Raw genomic sequence first — 14,515 nt, 5'->3', positions numbered from 1 at the left:
TGTGTGTGTCTGTGTGTGTGTCTGTGTGTGGGTGTGTGTCTGTGTGTATGTGCCTGTGTGTGTGTGTCTGTGTGTGAGTGTGTGTGTGTGTCTGTGTGTGGGTGTGTGTCTGTGTGTATGTGCCTGTGTCTGTGTGTCTGTGTGTGCCTATGTGTGTCTGTGTGTGTGTCTGTGTGTGTGTGTCTGTGTGTGTGTGTCTGTGAGTGTGTGTCTGTGTGTGTCTGTGTGTGGGTGTGTGTGTCTGTGTGGGTGTGTCTGTGTGTGGGTGTGTGTCTGTGTGTGTCTGTGTGTAGGCATGAATGCCACACTGTGAGTATGGAGGTCAATAGACAGCAATAGGGGTTGGCTCTCTCCTTACAGTGTGGGTTCCAGAGATCAAACTTCTTTGTGTACCAGGGGACTTTTTATCTGCTGAGCCATCTTGCCAGCCCTAGATTTCTTTACAGTTTCTTGTATTTTAAATGTTTCGAGGTTTGCCTTATTTCTTGAGTCTGAGTTACTGGAGTATAATTTTCATGCAATAAATTCAAGCACGTGGCTTAATGAGTGGTTAGTTCCCTAACCACTATTACATTACTGATGTAGATGGCTTGTCCCATCCGAAAGGCCTCTCCTTGACCCTTTGCCCCCCTCCCACCACCAGCCCCTGTGATCCACCAACCTTATTTCCAGCCCTATAGTTTTCCCTTTCCTAGAACATCTCGAGAATGGCATGCCCTAGTGTGTGGCCTTTTGATCTAACTTCTCTCACTGAGCATGATCTTCGAACCTCTCGCCAACAGCACACGAGAACGAAACGTCTTTAAAAGGCATTCAGCTAGATTGGGGGTGTAGCTCAGTGGGTAGTGTTTGCCCAGCATGCATGATGTCCTGAGTTCATTATAAACCAGGTTCAGTGACGAATATCTGTCCTTCCAAGTCAAGGTCATCTTCAGCTACACAGGCATTTCCTAGCCAGTCTGGAATACAAAAGAGCTCTGCCTTTCTGCTAGCTCATCTGAAGTGGTGTCTGTGTCTGTCCTCTTAACTCTTTAATAGCCGGTGTTCTGGAGTGCCTAGGAAGGGCCCGCGTTGAATAAGATGTCCGTGTTCTTGTTGAGCCTTTGTTTTCGTCTATGATGCAGGGTCTCCTCCTGTAGTCTAAGTTACCTTGGACTTCTGATCTTCCAATCTTGCTTCTTACTGATTTTTTTTGTTTGTTTTACACATTTTCATTTCAATCTGGCTTTATTTTGTTTCTTCATGAATAGACCAGGTCAAACATCTGATACGGCCCTCCTAACTGGGATTTCAGGTATCCATTCAAGTCGGATCACCCATATTGATGTTCTTCTGGTTAGTTTTCTATGTGGTACTTCGTGGGAATTTGGGGCAGTTCCACAAAAGACAGTACATTTTACCAGGAAAAATTGGGTCCCTTTGGGGGTTCTTAGTCTCTAATAAAAATATTTAGGAATGGACTCAAGGGAACCTTGAGGCAAATTAGAGTAGATAAACAGAGTAAGCTGCAGGCTTGGCAGCTACCCAGAAACATCAGATAGAAGGAAGCAGGGAAGCCATCCACACTACAAGCAGCCATATAGCCAAGGGGAGCAGATAGCATCACATGGGGGAGGGGGAGAGTAAAAAGGCCCAACGGACTAGAAAAAGCACATTAGGCTGTGGTCAACAGAAGGAAACAGAAAAGAACTAAGGTTAAAAATTACACCTTTCATGGTTAGAACTCAGAGGGCATGGAGAGTCCACAGCTACTACAGAGCGGACAGGAATTCTAGAGAGGAAAAAACAGTGTCTCATTAAAGGGAAAATTATTCCTGTCTCATTAGCACCACTCAAGTTGTATCCCCCTCCCTATAGGGTGGCTCCACCCTTTTGAGAGGTAGTCCCTTAAACAGGCGATTGACTTGACCAACTGGAATGTTGTCTCCAGTACCCTAGACCTGAGATCCCATCCTCTTGGCCAGAAGGACAGGTGTTCACTTCATGGGCCCCACTGCTATCATACCATGAATTCTCCCCTCAAGCATCTTTCACCTGACTGTGAACCTGTGATAATCTCGTCTGAAGCAAGTATCACTCAGTGGTTGAAACAAACAGGTTTATTAGCTGATATTCTATAGGAAAATTTTTTTGAGTGCCATTATCAAGTCATGGTTTATTTTTATGATTGTTGTGCTTCACTGTGGTCTTTATCTCCTTAATCCCATCTGTCTGGGGGGGGGGGTGTCCATGTGTCTGTGTGTCCGTATTTGTATACTTGTGGTGTGAGTGTGTGTGAGTGTGTGTGTTATTAAAATCAAACCTAGAGCCTTGCACTACACCACAAGCACTATACCAAAGAGCTGTAAAACACAAAAATAATCTAGCTTTGGCTGATGTGATCCATGTTGCCATTTAACTATAAAGCATGAATTAGACTAGGCTGGTTTAACTATTGACAGGAATAGAGAAAACTGTCCACGGGTTGGAGGCTTGCTGAGGCCCTTCTTCCTGTGTGTGACCTTCCTAGATGAGACCTGTGAGCGTACGAGAGACACTTCTATAGATCAGTGTCACTTAGTTCTGCTCAGTGTCACTTAGCTCTGTTCCCGCCATCTTTGTTTTAGGCACACTTACCCATCTATTGAGCACCCCGTCACCCCCCATGGTTATTTTCAGTATCAGCACCAATTTGCCATTGAGTCTCTGAGACCCAGCTGCCCATGCCACGTGCCTCAAGTACTCCTTCCTCTGCAACCCTGTGGTGGCCCTGGCCTGCCTCTTCTACACCTCAGTAACCCTTTTCCAGTAACCCAATTCTCTGTCGCTCCATTTTTAGGATCTTACCTAGCCACATGACCTGCTGCCTCTGCAAATTTAAGGCGAATATTGAGGTTATCTGCAAGACAATCAAACTGCATTGTCATACGGGATGTCTGACAAACACCACACAATGTCGTGAGTCTCTTGCCTGATAAATGATTTAATTTTGACGTATAATTTTTAACTGGTGAATATATTTTTAAATTATTTTTATTTTTATTAAAATTAATTCCCTTTCTGCCTTCTTTCCTCCTTCCAATATCTCCCACATCCCCCTCACTCTCTCTCAAACTGACCCTTTCTCTTGATTATTATTGTCACATACCCAGATATATAAACACATAACTATATCATACTCATATCATAAATATATCATACTTATAAATATATAAATATATTTATATATAAATATGCTCGCTGAGTCTGTTTGGTGTTGCTTGTGTGTATATGGCATCTTGTCTCTGGTAACCAATTAGGAAGCTCATCTCTGGAAGAGGCAAATTCTCCCTCTCAGCAGTCACAGATTACCTCTAGTTCTTTACCTGGGAGGAGTGACCCATAATAGTTCCCCCTTAACGTGTCTATTGGTGGTCCCATTGTTCAGGTTTACCTAGACGACCATATTTAAGGTATCATGGGTGTAACTTTCCTGTTATACATAGAAGACAAAAGTCTCACAGCTGACTTCCTGGTCCTCTGGCTCTTATCTTTCTGCCACCCCTGCCCCTTTCTGTGATGTTCCTAAAATTTAAACTAACAATAGACTTGTTGTTTCCATTCATTCATTCAGAATAATACCTCCCCAAACTTCTGAATTTCTCCCTTGTGGAAATTGGGCTCCCAGATGTTATTTCACTATTTAAAAACATGACTGTTCTGTAGGCCAGAGAGATGGCTCAGAGGCTCGAGATGCCTGCCACACACACCTGGTGATCGAGACTCAATCCCTGGAACCCACAGAAAGGTAGAAGGAAAGAATAAACTCCACAGAGTTGCCCTCTGACCTACACACTCAAACCATCACACACATGTACCTGCACACAACATGCACATACAGACACTATATATAGAGAGAGTGTATGTGTGTATAGAGACACACATATATAGTACCTATGTATGTATGTATGTATGTATGTATGTATTTACATACACATATTATGCACATACAGACACTATATGTATATAGTGTATTGTGTATATATAGAGAGACACGCACACATATATAGTACCTATGTATGTATATACATATATATTTATATACATACACCATGCACATACAGACACTATATATATACTATATACACATACTATACACTGCATATACACTATATATACACACACATATATATATATATATACTACCTATATATATAGTGTCTGTACGTGCATGGTTTGTGGATATATGTGTGTGTACACATATATGCAGGTAGAGAGATAACTTAGTGGTTAAAAGTACTTGCTGCTCTTTCAGAGGACCAGGGTTCAGTTCCCAGCGCCCACATGGTAGCTCACAACCATCCGTAACTCCAGTTTCAGGGGATCCAATACCCGTTTATGACCTCTGCAGGCCAGGTAGGTACAGACGTATGAATGCAGGCAAAACACTCCTACGTATAAAATGAATGTTTTAAAAGGATACACATATTAACCAGGTGGTGGTGGCACACGCCTTTAATCCCAGCACTTGGGAGGCAGGCAGATCTCTATGAGTTAGAGGCCAGCCTGGTGTATGGAGCAAGTTCCAGAACAACCAGGGCTACACAGAGAAACCCTATCTTGAAAAAATAGATATGCATATAAAAAACTTCTCCAGACACAAAAAGATCAAGAGATGAAACAGGACGGGGAGCAGGAGGAAATGTTCGCCCTCTGCGAGCTGTATACAATGTGCTTGGAACCTCACTTCCGTATCACGTGATCACATCGCGCATGGCAGTCTGACGCTCGCCTCCGTGATCACGTGCACATCGCACATGGCAGTCAGATACTTGCTTTGTCTACATTAGGTCTCAAGTCCCCCCTGACTTATGGGGCAGGAGGAGAATGGTTTGGTTTCCTGTTGCTGTGTATTTTAACACTGTGATGCCTTTTTATTTAGAATCCAAGAGCCCCTTGTTTTATAAGGGGTGAGTGCCTTCCCAACTCTCCTGCTAGAACAAGCCTGGATTGGCCAGCTCTGTATTCGTGCGCGCCCTCAAGTTTTTCTATTCACAGATCACTCGTGTGATTTTAACTATTTATTTGCTGGATGCTTGGTTTTTGAGGCATGCTCTCGCTCTATATGCTTGACTGGCCTAGGACTCGCCGCGTCCATCAAGCTGGCCTTGAAGCGATCTGCTTGTCTCTGACTGACAGTTTTTGTTTTTTTGTTTTTTTTGTTTGTTTGTTTTGTTTTTTTCTGGGATCAAAGGTTTATGGCACCGTGCCTGGTAGCATAGGATTTTGAATGTGTCTTTCTAAGCCGAGTGTGGCGGCAAATGGCTGTAATGCCACCTACTCAGGAGGCTGAGGCAAAGCCATATAGACAACTTAGCAAGACTCTACATTCCAACCCTGACCATATTCCGAGGATGGAGCAAGCGTGGTTCTCCGTACACTGTGTGCACGACACAAATGTTCCCAAAGGACACTTGGCCTGGCCTGGCCTCTCTTTTTGTTATTCTCATTTCATAGGTTTACAGGGTGGGTTTGTTCTTCTCTTCACTAATGGTCGCTCCAGCCAGTATCTGCTGGCCCCTAATTTATTTGATAGGGTTGAATGGTTGCGAACTGAGGAAGGGGCTGCTGGTATTCTCTGACCAAAAGCAATCTCTTGTTCTTTAACAGTTGAAGCATCTATAGGGAACCCAGAAGGAGCATTCATGAAGGTGTTGCTGGCCCGGAAGGAGAACACCAGAGCTGAGCTCACTATTGAACCAGAGAAGAGCTATTCAGACCAGAAGGATCTTGGCTCTTCAAGACTCATGAATGAGCAGCTTGACTTTAACGATGAAAGTGACGTCATTAGTGCCCTAAATTACATATTGCCGTATTTCTCAGAGGGGAATCTGGAAGAGGTGGTATCGACATTGTTACCATTCATTAAACTCCTGTTTTCCAATATGCAGAATGGAGATAATTCACTGGGACCCTTACAAAATGATACAAAGAGCCTTACTCTTAAATCAGTACCTAAGGCTAGTAAGTTGGCTTTACCTAAGGCTAGTAAATTGGCTTATAAACATAAAGTGAATAAGCTTTCTTTTCTAGAAAATCTGTTAGATGCGGAAATCGATGAGGTTAGAAAGGAAGCAAAAACCGCCATGCTTGTTCAGCAGTCGAGCCGTTTAGATCCCAAATTTAAACGACGAATATTTGAAAAGAGGTGGGAACCTGCCCAGGCAGAGGAAGACAGTCTTGCAGAGATTGAGAAGGCAGAGAGACGGCTCCACAGTATGAGCAGGGTACCTAAGGGGACAGGAAACATACAGAAAAGGCACTTCAAGGACGTGAAGGGCAAGAGCCTGTGGAGCAAGCAGAGTGTGCAGACACCTGTGGAGAACATCTTCAAGGACAGGCAGCTCGGGAGCCCACCATCAACGGAGCTACAGTGGCTCCGTCTGGAGCAGAGGCCCAGGGAGTTAGTGGGGAATTCCTTCCCCTCAGAGCCCTTGCTCCCAATGGAGCACAGGGAGGAACTCTCTTCCTCCCCAGAACCGTCCCTGGTGGACAAGGCTCCCACTACAAAATCGCTACCTGAGTTCATAGACAGACGAAAAGACTTGTCTTACACCATTTATGTTTTAGAAAGTGCAAAGGCTAATGTGAAGAGAACGAAGGGTTCTAACCCAAGTTTACAATCTGAAGAGAGACATCGAAACCTCAGGAAGAAAAAATCTCATTTCCAGTTGATTGCAAAGAGGCCGGCAGCATCCTCTGCAGTGAGGAGCCTGATAAATTCCCCTGCTCGAGGGATCTTTTCATCTTTAGGAGACCTGAGTTATGCAGAAAGGCCCTTTTCAGAATTGTATGTTGCTTCAGAACCTTCTACAGAAAAGCCTCCTGAAGAAACTCAGGCTATAATAGAGATTACTAAAGAAAACACCTTCCAATCAACTGTGCCTAAAGAAACTGTGTCAGAAAATAAACCTCCTGAGAATCCTACTACAGATTCTAATGTGTCTACATCCAACTTAATTCCAACTGTTCAGCAAACCAGCAAGCCACAGTCAGACTTCACTGTGGGTGCTGATACGCATGTCCAACCCGTAGAAGTTGCTAACCCATCATTGATGTCACCAGGAGAACAGTTTGAATCTCATCTAAACCAGCAGCTGCGGCCCCTCATCCCCAACAACGATGTGAGAAGGCTCATCGCTCACGTTATCAGGACGTTGAAGATGGACTGCTCTGACACCCGTGTGCAAATGTCCTGCGCCAAGCTCATCTCCAGAACAGGCCTCCTGATGAAGCTTCTCAGTGAGCAGCAAGATTTCAAGCTGTCCAGGACCGACTGGGATACAGACCAGTGGAAAACTGAGAACTATATCAACGAGAGCACAGAAGCCCAAGGCGAACAGAAGGGTCTGGAACCAAGTCAGGTGAGGACAGCCCTGAGACACGGGGCCACAGTCTCCCCAGTCAGTTCAGCAGAAAAGACTAGAGGCTCCCACTTCAGATCTTCTGCTGGCCACATAACTCTAGCCCAGCCAAAACAGATTCCCTGTTGTGCTTCTGTATGCTTTTTTGGCTTTTGTTTTGTTTTTGAAACAGGGTCTCTGAATATAGCCCTGAATTCTTGAAATTCCCTATGTAAACCAGGCTAGCCTCAAGCAATGAAACTCAAGTGATATCCACCTGCCTCTACCTCCCAGTGCTGGGAATAAATGTGTTTGCTTCCACTGTGTTCCTAAGCTTAGAGGCAGAAGCAGGCCTAAAACACAGAATATAATAAAATGTGCAATAACAAGGCACCTTACACGTTGGATTCAGTATGGTCTTTTATAAATATGACGGCTACTCGCCTGGAAGGATGTTTTTAGGGTTTTTTTTTCCTATCGTTTTGTTATGCAGTGTAGATCAAACCCAGGGCCTAGTACAAGCTAAGCAAAGGGTTCAACCACTGAGGTACATCCCCAGATCTTAGTCCTTTGAGTCAGAGTCTCACTGTACAGCCCAAATGGCCTGCCCACTTTGGAGTGGAAGTTGGTGCCAAACTCATGGCAGCCCTTTTCACTCCCTAAGTGCTAATCACCGTGCACAGCTCAAGAATGGATGTTCAACAATTAGGCTTCACCTTCATTTTACAATTTGATAACAGAAATGTCCACTTAAACATTTATCTTGTACTTTTTAGCTCACAAAAGTAGTTCCAGGATATGGCTACAACAACAAAGTCATCTTGGCGATATCTGTGACAGTCGTAGTGACAGTTTTGATTATCATTTTCTGTCTCATCGAGGTAAGGACAACAGTACATCCTTGTATCCAGAACGTACCCTGTCTGTGTAGTAGATTTAGAACCTGTAAACTGGAAACCAGAGCCACTTAGCCTCTCTGTCTAAGTCAAGTCCCCGTGTGTTCACAGGTTTTCTGTATGTGAAACATGTCTCCTCAATGCCAGGTCCTTATGTCACATTCTGATTTGGTGTCAGAGGGGTGGTTGATGTGAGACATTCTGGAGCAATGAGTGAGTTTTCTCTCAGTGAGGACAGGCTCAATTTTAAGCTTGAAAAGTAGAAATCTGCATGAGGTTCATTTACAAACCCCCAGGAGGATGTCCACTGGCCAGTGCACAGACAACACCCTCCACACCTTGTGGTGGTTGTAACCTCCTGGGAGATTTCTGTACAGTCCTGTGTTGCTCTTTCATTGTGTGTACAGTTAGTTCATCCTTGTGCTTGCATTTATACTTTTTGAAAATTTTATGTGTATGGGTGTTTTGCCTGCATAATAGTGCATGTCTGTGCACTATTGTGTGATATTTTTCCCCGGGGAGACCACACACACACACAAACACAGAGACACACTCACACACACACACATGCACACACATATACACATTCACAAACACACACATGCACACGCACACACACAGTTACTTACCTTGAAAAGGAAGTCCACAACAAAGAAAAAAATTGCACCAATTTGGTGAACTTAGTGAGTTTTTACTAGGGTTACCAACATGAGGATGGCTGAGGAGTTACACGGAGCCAGGATAACTCAAAAAGAGCTGCATCATCAGAAATACTATTCCAACATGGGCAGCAACTCCAGAAATCCTGAGATTCTGGGGCTCTCTATGCCTGCAGATCTGTGTGGCTTGTGTACAGTGCCGGAGTCAGCCACCATCTGCCATGTGAATGTTTCTATCAGCAGTTTTCAGCTCAGGGTCTCCAATCTCAGTTTTGTCCCCTTTTATACTGTTGGGAAGAGGCCCCAGGTGATCTTCCATGATTTCATTTTTCCAGATATGAAACCTTTCGCTCAACTCCCTTTTACCACCAGAGGCTGGTTGGTGACTCCTCCCTTTCCCTCATTGAAGTAATGTTTTAATTCAAAGGAGCATGCCATAAACTAACCACTCTGTGCAGACATGGTGGGACCCCCTGGGACCCTCTACTGATACTTTCTAGCACATTCCTAACACCATTTTGTCATTTGCACATCCTTCTCTTCAGTTTTTCTTTCCTTGTTTAAGACAAGGTCTTTTGTCCCAGGTTAGCCTGAAACTCACTATGTAACCCAGGCTGGCCTTCAACTCCTGATTTTTCTGCTTCAGAATCACAGGCATGTGATACCATGTCCAGCAGCCCAGCAGATATAGTATTTTGCCTGCATCTATGTCTGTGCACCATGCTCATACCTGGTGTCTGTAGAAACCAAAGGGGTGTATCAGATCCCCAGGAACTGGAGTCTCAGTTTTTAGCCACCATGTGCACGCTGCTAATTGAACCTGGGTCCTCTGGAAGGGCAGTCATGGCTCATAACCCTGTCTCTCCAGCCTCTTATAGTTTTTAATCATTTTGGGGGCATTGTTGAATCAGAAGATAACACACACAAGAATACCTAGTTTTGAAATAATTTTTATTGAATGATTCATTCTTTCTTCGCTGGTCTAGAATACCAACTCTATCTGGACCTAGATCCTGCTGTGGTCCCTGTAGCAGTACAAGAATCACACTGTTAAATCACAGTTGTAATTTTGGTAAGGCAGGCTACTGAGTTCCAATCTGTTTTTCCACACATTGTGTAATTATTCTTAAAGTTTCCCTACCAAATGTCAGCCAGTCTTATTTTTGTTTAAAAAAAAAAAAGAGGAAGAAGAGGAAGAGGAGGAGGAAGGAAGGAAAAAAGAGGAAGAGGAGGAAGAAGGGGAAGGAGGAGGAGGAAGAGAAGAGGGAGGAAGAAGAAGAGGAGGAGGAAGAAGAAGAAAAAAGGAGAAGAAAGAAGAAGGAGAAGGAGAAAGGAAACAAGGATTGTGGAGACTGCTCAGTGGTTAAAGCATTTTACACACAAACATGGAGACCAGTCTTTAGTTACAATTCTCAGGACCTAGGAAAATTCCAGCCAGGCATGATGGAACGGCAGCCACCTGAAATTCCCACTCCAAAAGGCAGAAAAGGAATTTTCCAAGAACAAGCTGGATCATAAGACTAGTCCTCTCAGTGAGCTCTGGATCGGATTAATCCTCAATCGGTGGATAAGGTGAAGAGCTGTCTAGATATCCAGCCTCAACTTCAAGCCTTAGTAAGCATTCGCACACACGCACACGTACACACACACACACGCAAGCACACACATTCTCCACATACACACAGTATATACATGAACACACACAGAAAGTAGGGAGGAGATTCAATTTAATAAAATGACATGGTATTTACAGTTCTACCCTGAGGATTGACCTTTCTAACACTGCTGCTCCTGTGGCCTCCTCTTTTATTCTCCCCCACCCCCTTCTCTCTGGAATTAAATCCAGGCTTTGGGAAAGCACTCTACCACTGAGATACAACCCCTAAGCTTTCCTTGTTTTAGTTTGGCATGGGTTTTGGTTTGGTTTGGTTTTTTAAAGACAGAAACACACTCTCTGGCCTAGGCTGGCTTGTCATTTCTCTTAATGTTCTCCTGAAGAATGAAGAGTTTTAATTAGAGAACTTACTCATTTTCAATTGCATTTACTTTGAGATACTCTGTCCATCTTCGTAGCTACCATAAAAAAATGGGATCTTACAGTTTTGAGTTTGTATTGGGAAATCCACTGGGGTCGGTATTGTTGGTCTCCTGTTTTGTGACGCCAACATGATTGAATCCTCTTAGTTTAGTGAAATGTTGATTGTCTTGGACTTTTGGCTGTCCATTGCTTTCAATTACTAACAACGGTTTTGTTCCTTTCTCCTCAATGTTGTGTTTATTTTCCTTTTCACACTTAAGGACTCCCTGCTCCCAAGACATATACCTTGTAGCTGTGGTAAGAGACACTTTGCTCTTGCTCTTCCAGAAGATACCTTGAGGAAGTTAAATGATGTTTCTCACTTTGACTTTTAAGAGTTTTTACTTGGATGTGTTGCATTTTACATAAACTAGTCAGTACACTGTACTAAGTGGCAGCCACATGGGAAGCCTGGAGCAAGGTGTTATGGGAGAGAAGACTAGCACAGCAGATGTCAGATAAAAGGAATGTAAACGAAAAGACAGAAACCACTGATGTAATCACAATGTTTTCCTCCAAAACAGATTTATTCTCATAGAACAGCAAGAGAGAGAGATGAAGAAAAGTTCTCAAGGTAAATATAAGGTTGGCAGTTGTTCCAGAAGAAGCTGAAGAGTTAGCGGAGAGCTTGGGCTTCCTCTCATTTAATCCTCTCACTTGGCAGTGGGAAACTCAAGAAAAATGTTCTTGATGCCTTGCCTGACTCCCCAAAATAGCAGGCATATCTAGGCCCAGCAAGAAGGCCTCCAGTGTCATTTCTTTGGTAGCATCAGGGATTCACTATGTAGCCAAGGCTAGCCTCAAAACTCTTGTTTCTGTTTCCCAAATACTAGAATTAGGTATGATCCATCATGGCCAACTAGTCATGTCCTTTAAACTGTTCTCACAGCTCACTCATCAGAGGCAGTCTGCAGGGTGAAATTCTGAGTTCATGAGCTGAGCCTTGCACTTGGAGCTGGGCAGACAGGAGCGACCCACTCCCTCACCTCAGAAAATCTGTAAGAGTTGGTCAAAAGCACCAATGTGAAAGGCTCTGGAGAGCAAAATGCTTCTGCCTGGGGTGGTTTCTTCAAAGAGATAAGTTTGTTCAAAGAGATAAGTGGGACTCTAGTCATGCTGGCACTTTGGCTGTGCTCCAGGGCAACCTATAGCCAAAGATCTCCCCAGCGGCCTTGTGGGGCTCTTAGAACAGAAGTTCCTAGAAGCCAGGCATCCATGGAATTGTTCTCAAGTCCCAGGGATAGGGTGAATTTCTTATGGGAAGAGCCAAGATGTCCCCCAGGAGACAGATAGATAGACAGACAGACAGACAGACAGACAGACACACACACACACACACACAAATGACTCAGTCACTAACTAACTTCTGTGTTTTCTTCCAAGGGCTAAGAAATACTACTGCAAGACCACTGAGATTCAGGTAAGCTTGAAACTGGGTGTGGTGACTGGAGACAGTGGGGTAAGTGAAACCAATGTCTCCCCTTCTGTTTTCTAGGATGGATTTTTCTGGCTAAGATGCCCACTGTGGCTTAGGGACATGTATAGGCCTCTGCATGACACCAGAAAGAAAAACATGGCTCAGGACCTACAGGACAAGGAGTCCTCTGGAGAGGAGGAGATTTTCAATAAGGATTTACCAGGGTAAATGTCTAGCTCAATGAGGAGCTAAGGGCAAGTTGATCATTTCAAAATTTGAAAGCATTGGCATTGTTCTTCCAGGGAGGTCAAGAAAGGACCCTTGGCGGCGAAATCATCCGCAGAAGATAGTGAACCAGTTGAAGCCTCAGAATGATCTGCTATCGTTTATTAATAAATTATTTTTTGTAGATTTGTGAATGTCAAAGGCTTTTGTACTCGGGTAAATGAAAACTGTTGCACAGCACTTGAGAGCGTGGGCCAATCAGATGACTTGTCACAGGAAAGCAGGTGTCATTCAAGCTTTGTGACCCGAGTTGGATCCAGAATCCAAGTGAAAAAAAAAAAAAGCTTCCTGCTCCATCTTTATCCCTGCGCATCTTGTAGGCAGGGCAAATTCTGAATTAAAGGTTTTGTGGGTTGAGTTGATGTCCCCCTCCTTCTACTGGAATTCCTCTAGGAAGTGACCACTTCAGTCTCTGTAGGAATCTATGGGTCACTCTCGTAGACTTTTCATCGTCTCCCCCATCCCAGGTCTCCAGCCAGAGACACCCTCCCCCTCTGCCATGCTCACTCCCAGCCCTCCCCCCATACCTGATCACCATCCCCCTTCCCCTCCTTGCCCCCTCCCCCACCCAGTTCCCTCCATCCACCTCTGATGACTATTTAGTTTTCCCTTCTGAGTGAGATTCAAGCATCCTCCCCTGGGCCCCTTTATTACTCAACTTCTTTGGGTCTGTGGATTGTAGCATGGTTATCCTGAACTTTATGGCTAATGCCCACTTATGAGTGTATACCATACTTTCTGGGTCTCAGTTACCTCACTCGGGATGATACTCTCAGATTCCATCCATTAGCCTGAAAATTTCATGTCTTTGTTTTTAATAGCTGAATTGTATTCCATTGTGTAGATGGACCACATTTTCTGTATACATTCTTCAGTTGAGGGACATCTAGGTTGCTGCTAGTTCCTGGTTATTACGAATAAAGCTGTTATGAACATACTTGAGCCAGTGTCCTTGTGGTATGGTGGAACATCTTTTGGGTAAATGCCCAGGAGTGTTATAGCTGGGTCTTGAGGTAGAACTATTCCCAATTTTCTGAGAAACTGCCAAATTGATTTCCAAAGTGGTTGTACAACTGCTCACTCCTTCCTGCAATGGAGGAATGTTCCCCATACTCCACAACCTCTCCAGCATGTGGTGTCACTTGAGTTTTTGATTTTAGCCATTCTGACAGGTGTAAGATGGAATCTCAAGAGTCATTTTGATTTGCATTTCCCGGATGACTAAGGATGTTGAACATTTCAGGTGCTTCTCAGCCATTCAAGATTCCTCTGTTGAGAATTCTGTTTACTGAGGGAATGGCCAACCAATGACTGGCCCAACTTGAGACCCATCCCATGGGAAAGAACCAACCCCTGACACTATTAATGGTATTCTGCTATGCTTACAGACAGGAACCTAGCATAACTGTCTCCTGAGAGGCTTCATCAAGCAGGTGATGGAAACAGATGGAAAGACCCACAGCCAAATGTCAGATGGAGCTCAGGGAGTCTTGTGGAAGAGTAGGAGATAGAATTGAGTTAGCCAGAGGGGTCAAGGACACCACAAGAAGATCTACAGAGTCAACTAATCTGGGCCCATGGGGGCTCACAGAGACTGGACCACCAACCAAAGAGCATGTAAGAGTTGGACCTAGGTCCCCCACACATTTGTAGCAGATGTACAGCTTGGTCTTCATGTGAGTCCCCTAACAATTGGAGCAGGGGTGGGGCCTGTCTCTGACTCTGTGCCCTACCATTGGATCCCCTTCCCCTACCTGGACTGCCTGGTTGGGTCTCAGTGGGATGTGCTTAGTCTTGCTGGGACTAGATGTCCCAGGGCT

General features: G+C 44.3%; 1 protein-coding gene across 1 annotated transcript in view; it reads left to right on the top strand.

Moving 5' to 3' along the window:
• Positions 1–12,785, top strand: part of LOC114632086 (leucine-rich repeat-containing protein 37A2-like) — a 28,725-nt gene extending 15,940 nt beyond the window's left edge. Inside the window, exons 8-15 of the mRNA XM_028780556.1 lie at positions 2,819–2,937; positions 5,629–7,382; positions 8,138–8,254; positions 10,201–10,254; positions 10,397–10,488; positions 12,377–12,413; positions 12,489–12,634; positions 12,713–12,785. Coding sequence (XP_028636389.1) covers positions 2,819–2,937; positions 5,629–7,382; positions 8,138–8,254; positions 10,201–10,254; positions 10,397–10,488; positions 12,377–12,413; positions 12,489–12,634; positions 12,713–12,785 — 2,392 coding nt within the window. The remainder of the gene's footprint in view (positions 1–2,818; positions 2,938–5,628; positions 7,383–8,137; positions 8,255–10,200; positions 10,255–10,396; positions 10,489–12,376; positions 12,414–12,488; positions 12,635–12,712) is intronic.
• Positions 12,786–14,515: the final 1,730 nt, after the last annotated feature.

Source organism: Grammomys surdaster, unplaced genomic scaffold (assembly GCF_004785775.1).
Source record: "Grammomys surdaster isolate TR1022 unplaced genomic scaffold, NIH_TR_1.0 371, whole genome shotgun sequence".
NCBI classification, from domain to species: Eukaryota; Metazoa; Chordata; class Mammalia; order Rodentia; family Muridae; genus Grammomys; species Grammomys surdaster.
The sequence above is the reverse complement of the archived record's forward strand: the minus strand, read 5'-3'. Positions and strand labels throughout refer to the sequence as shown.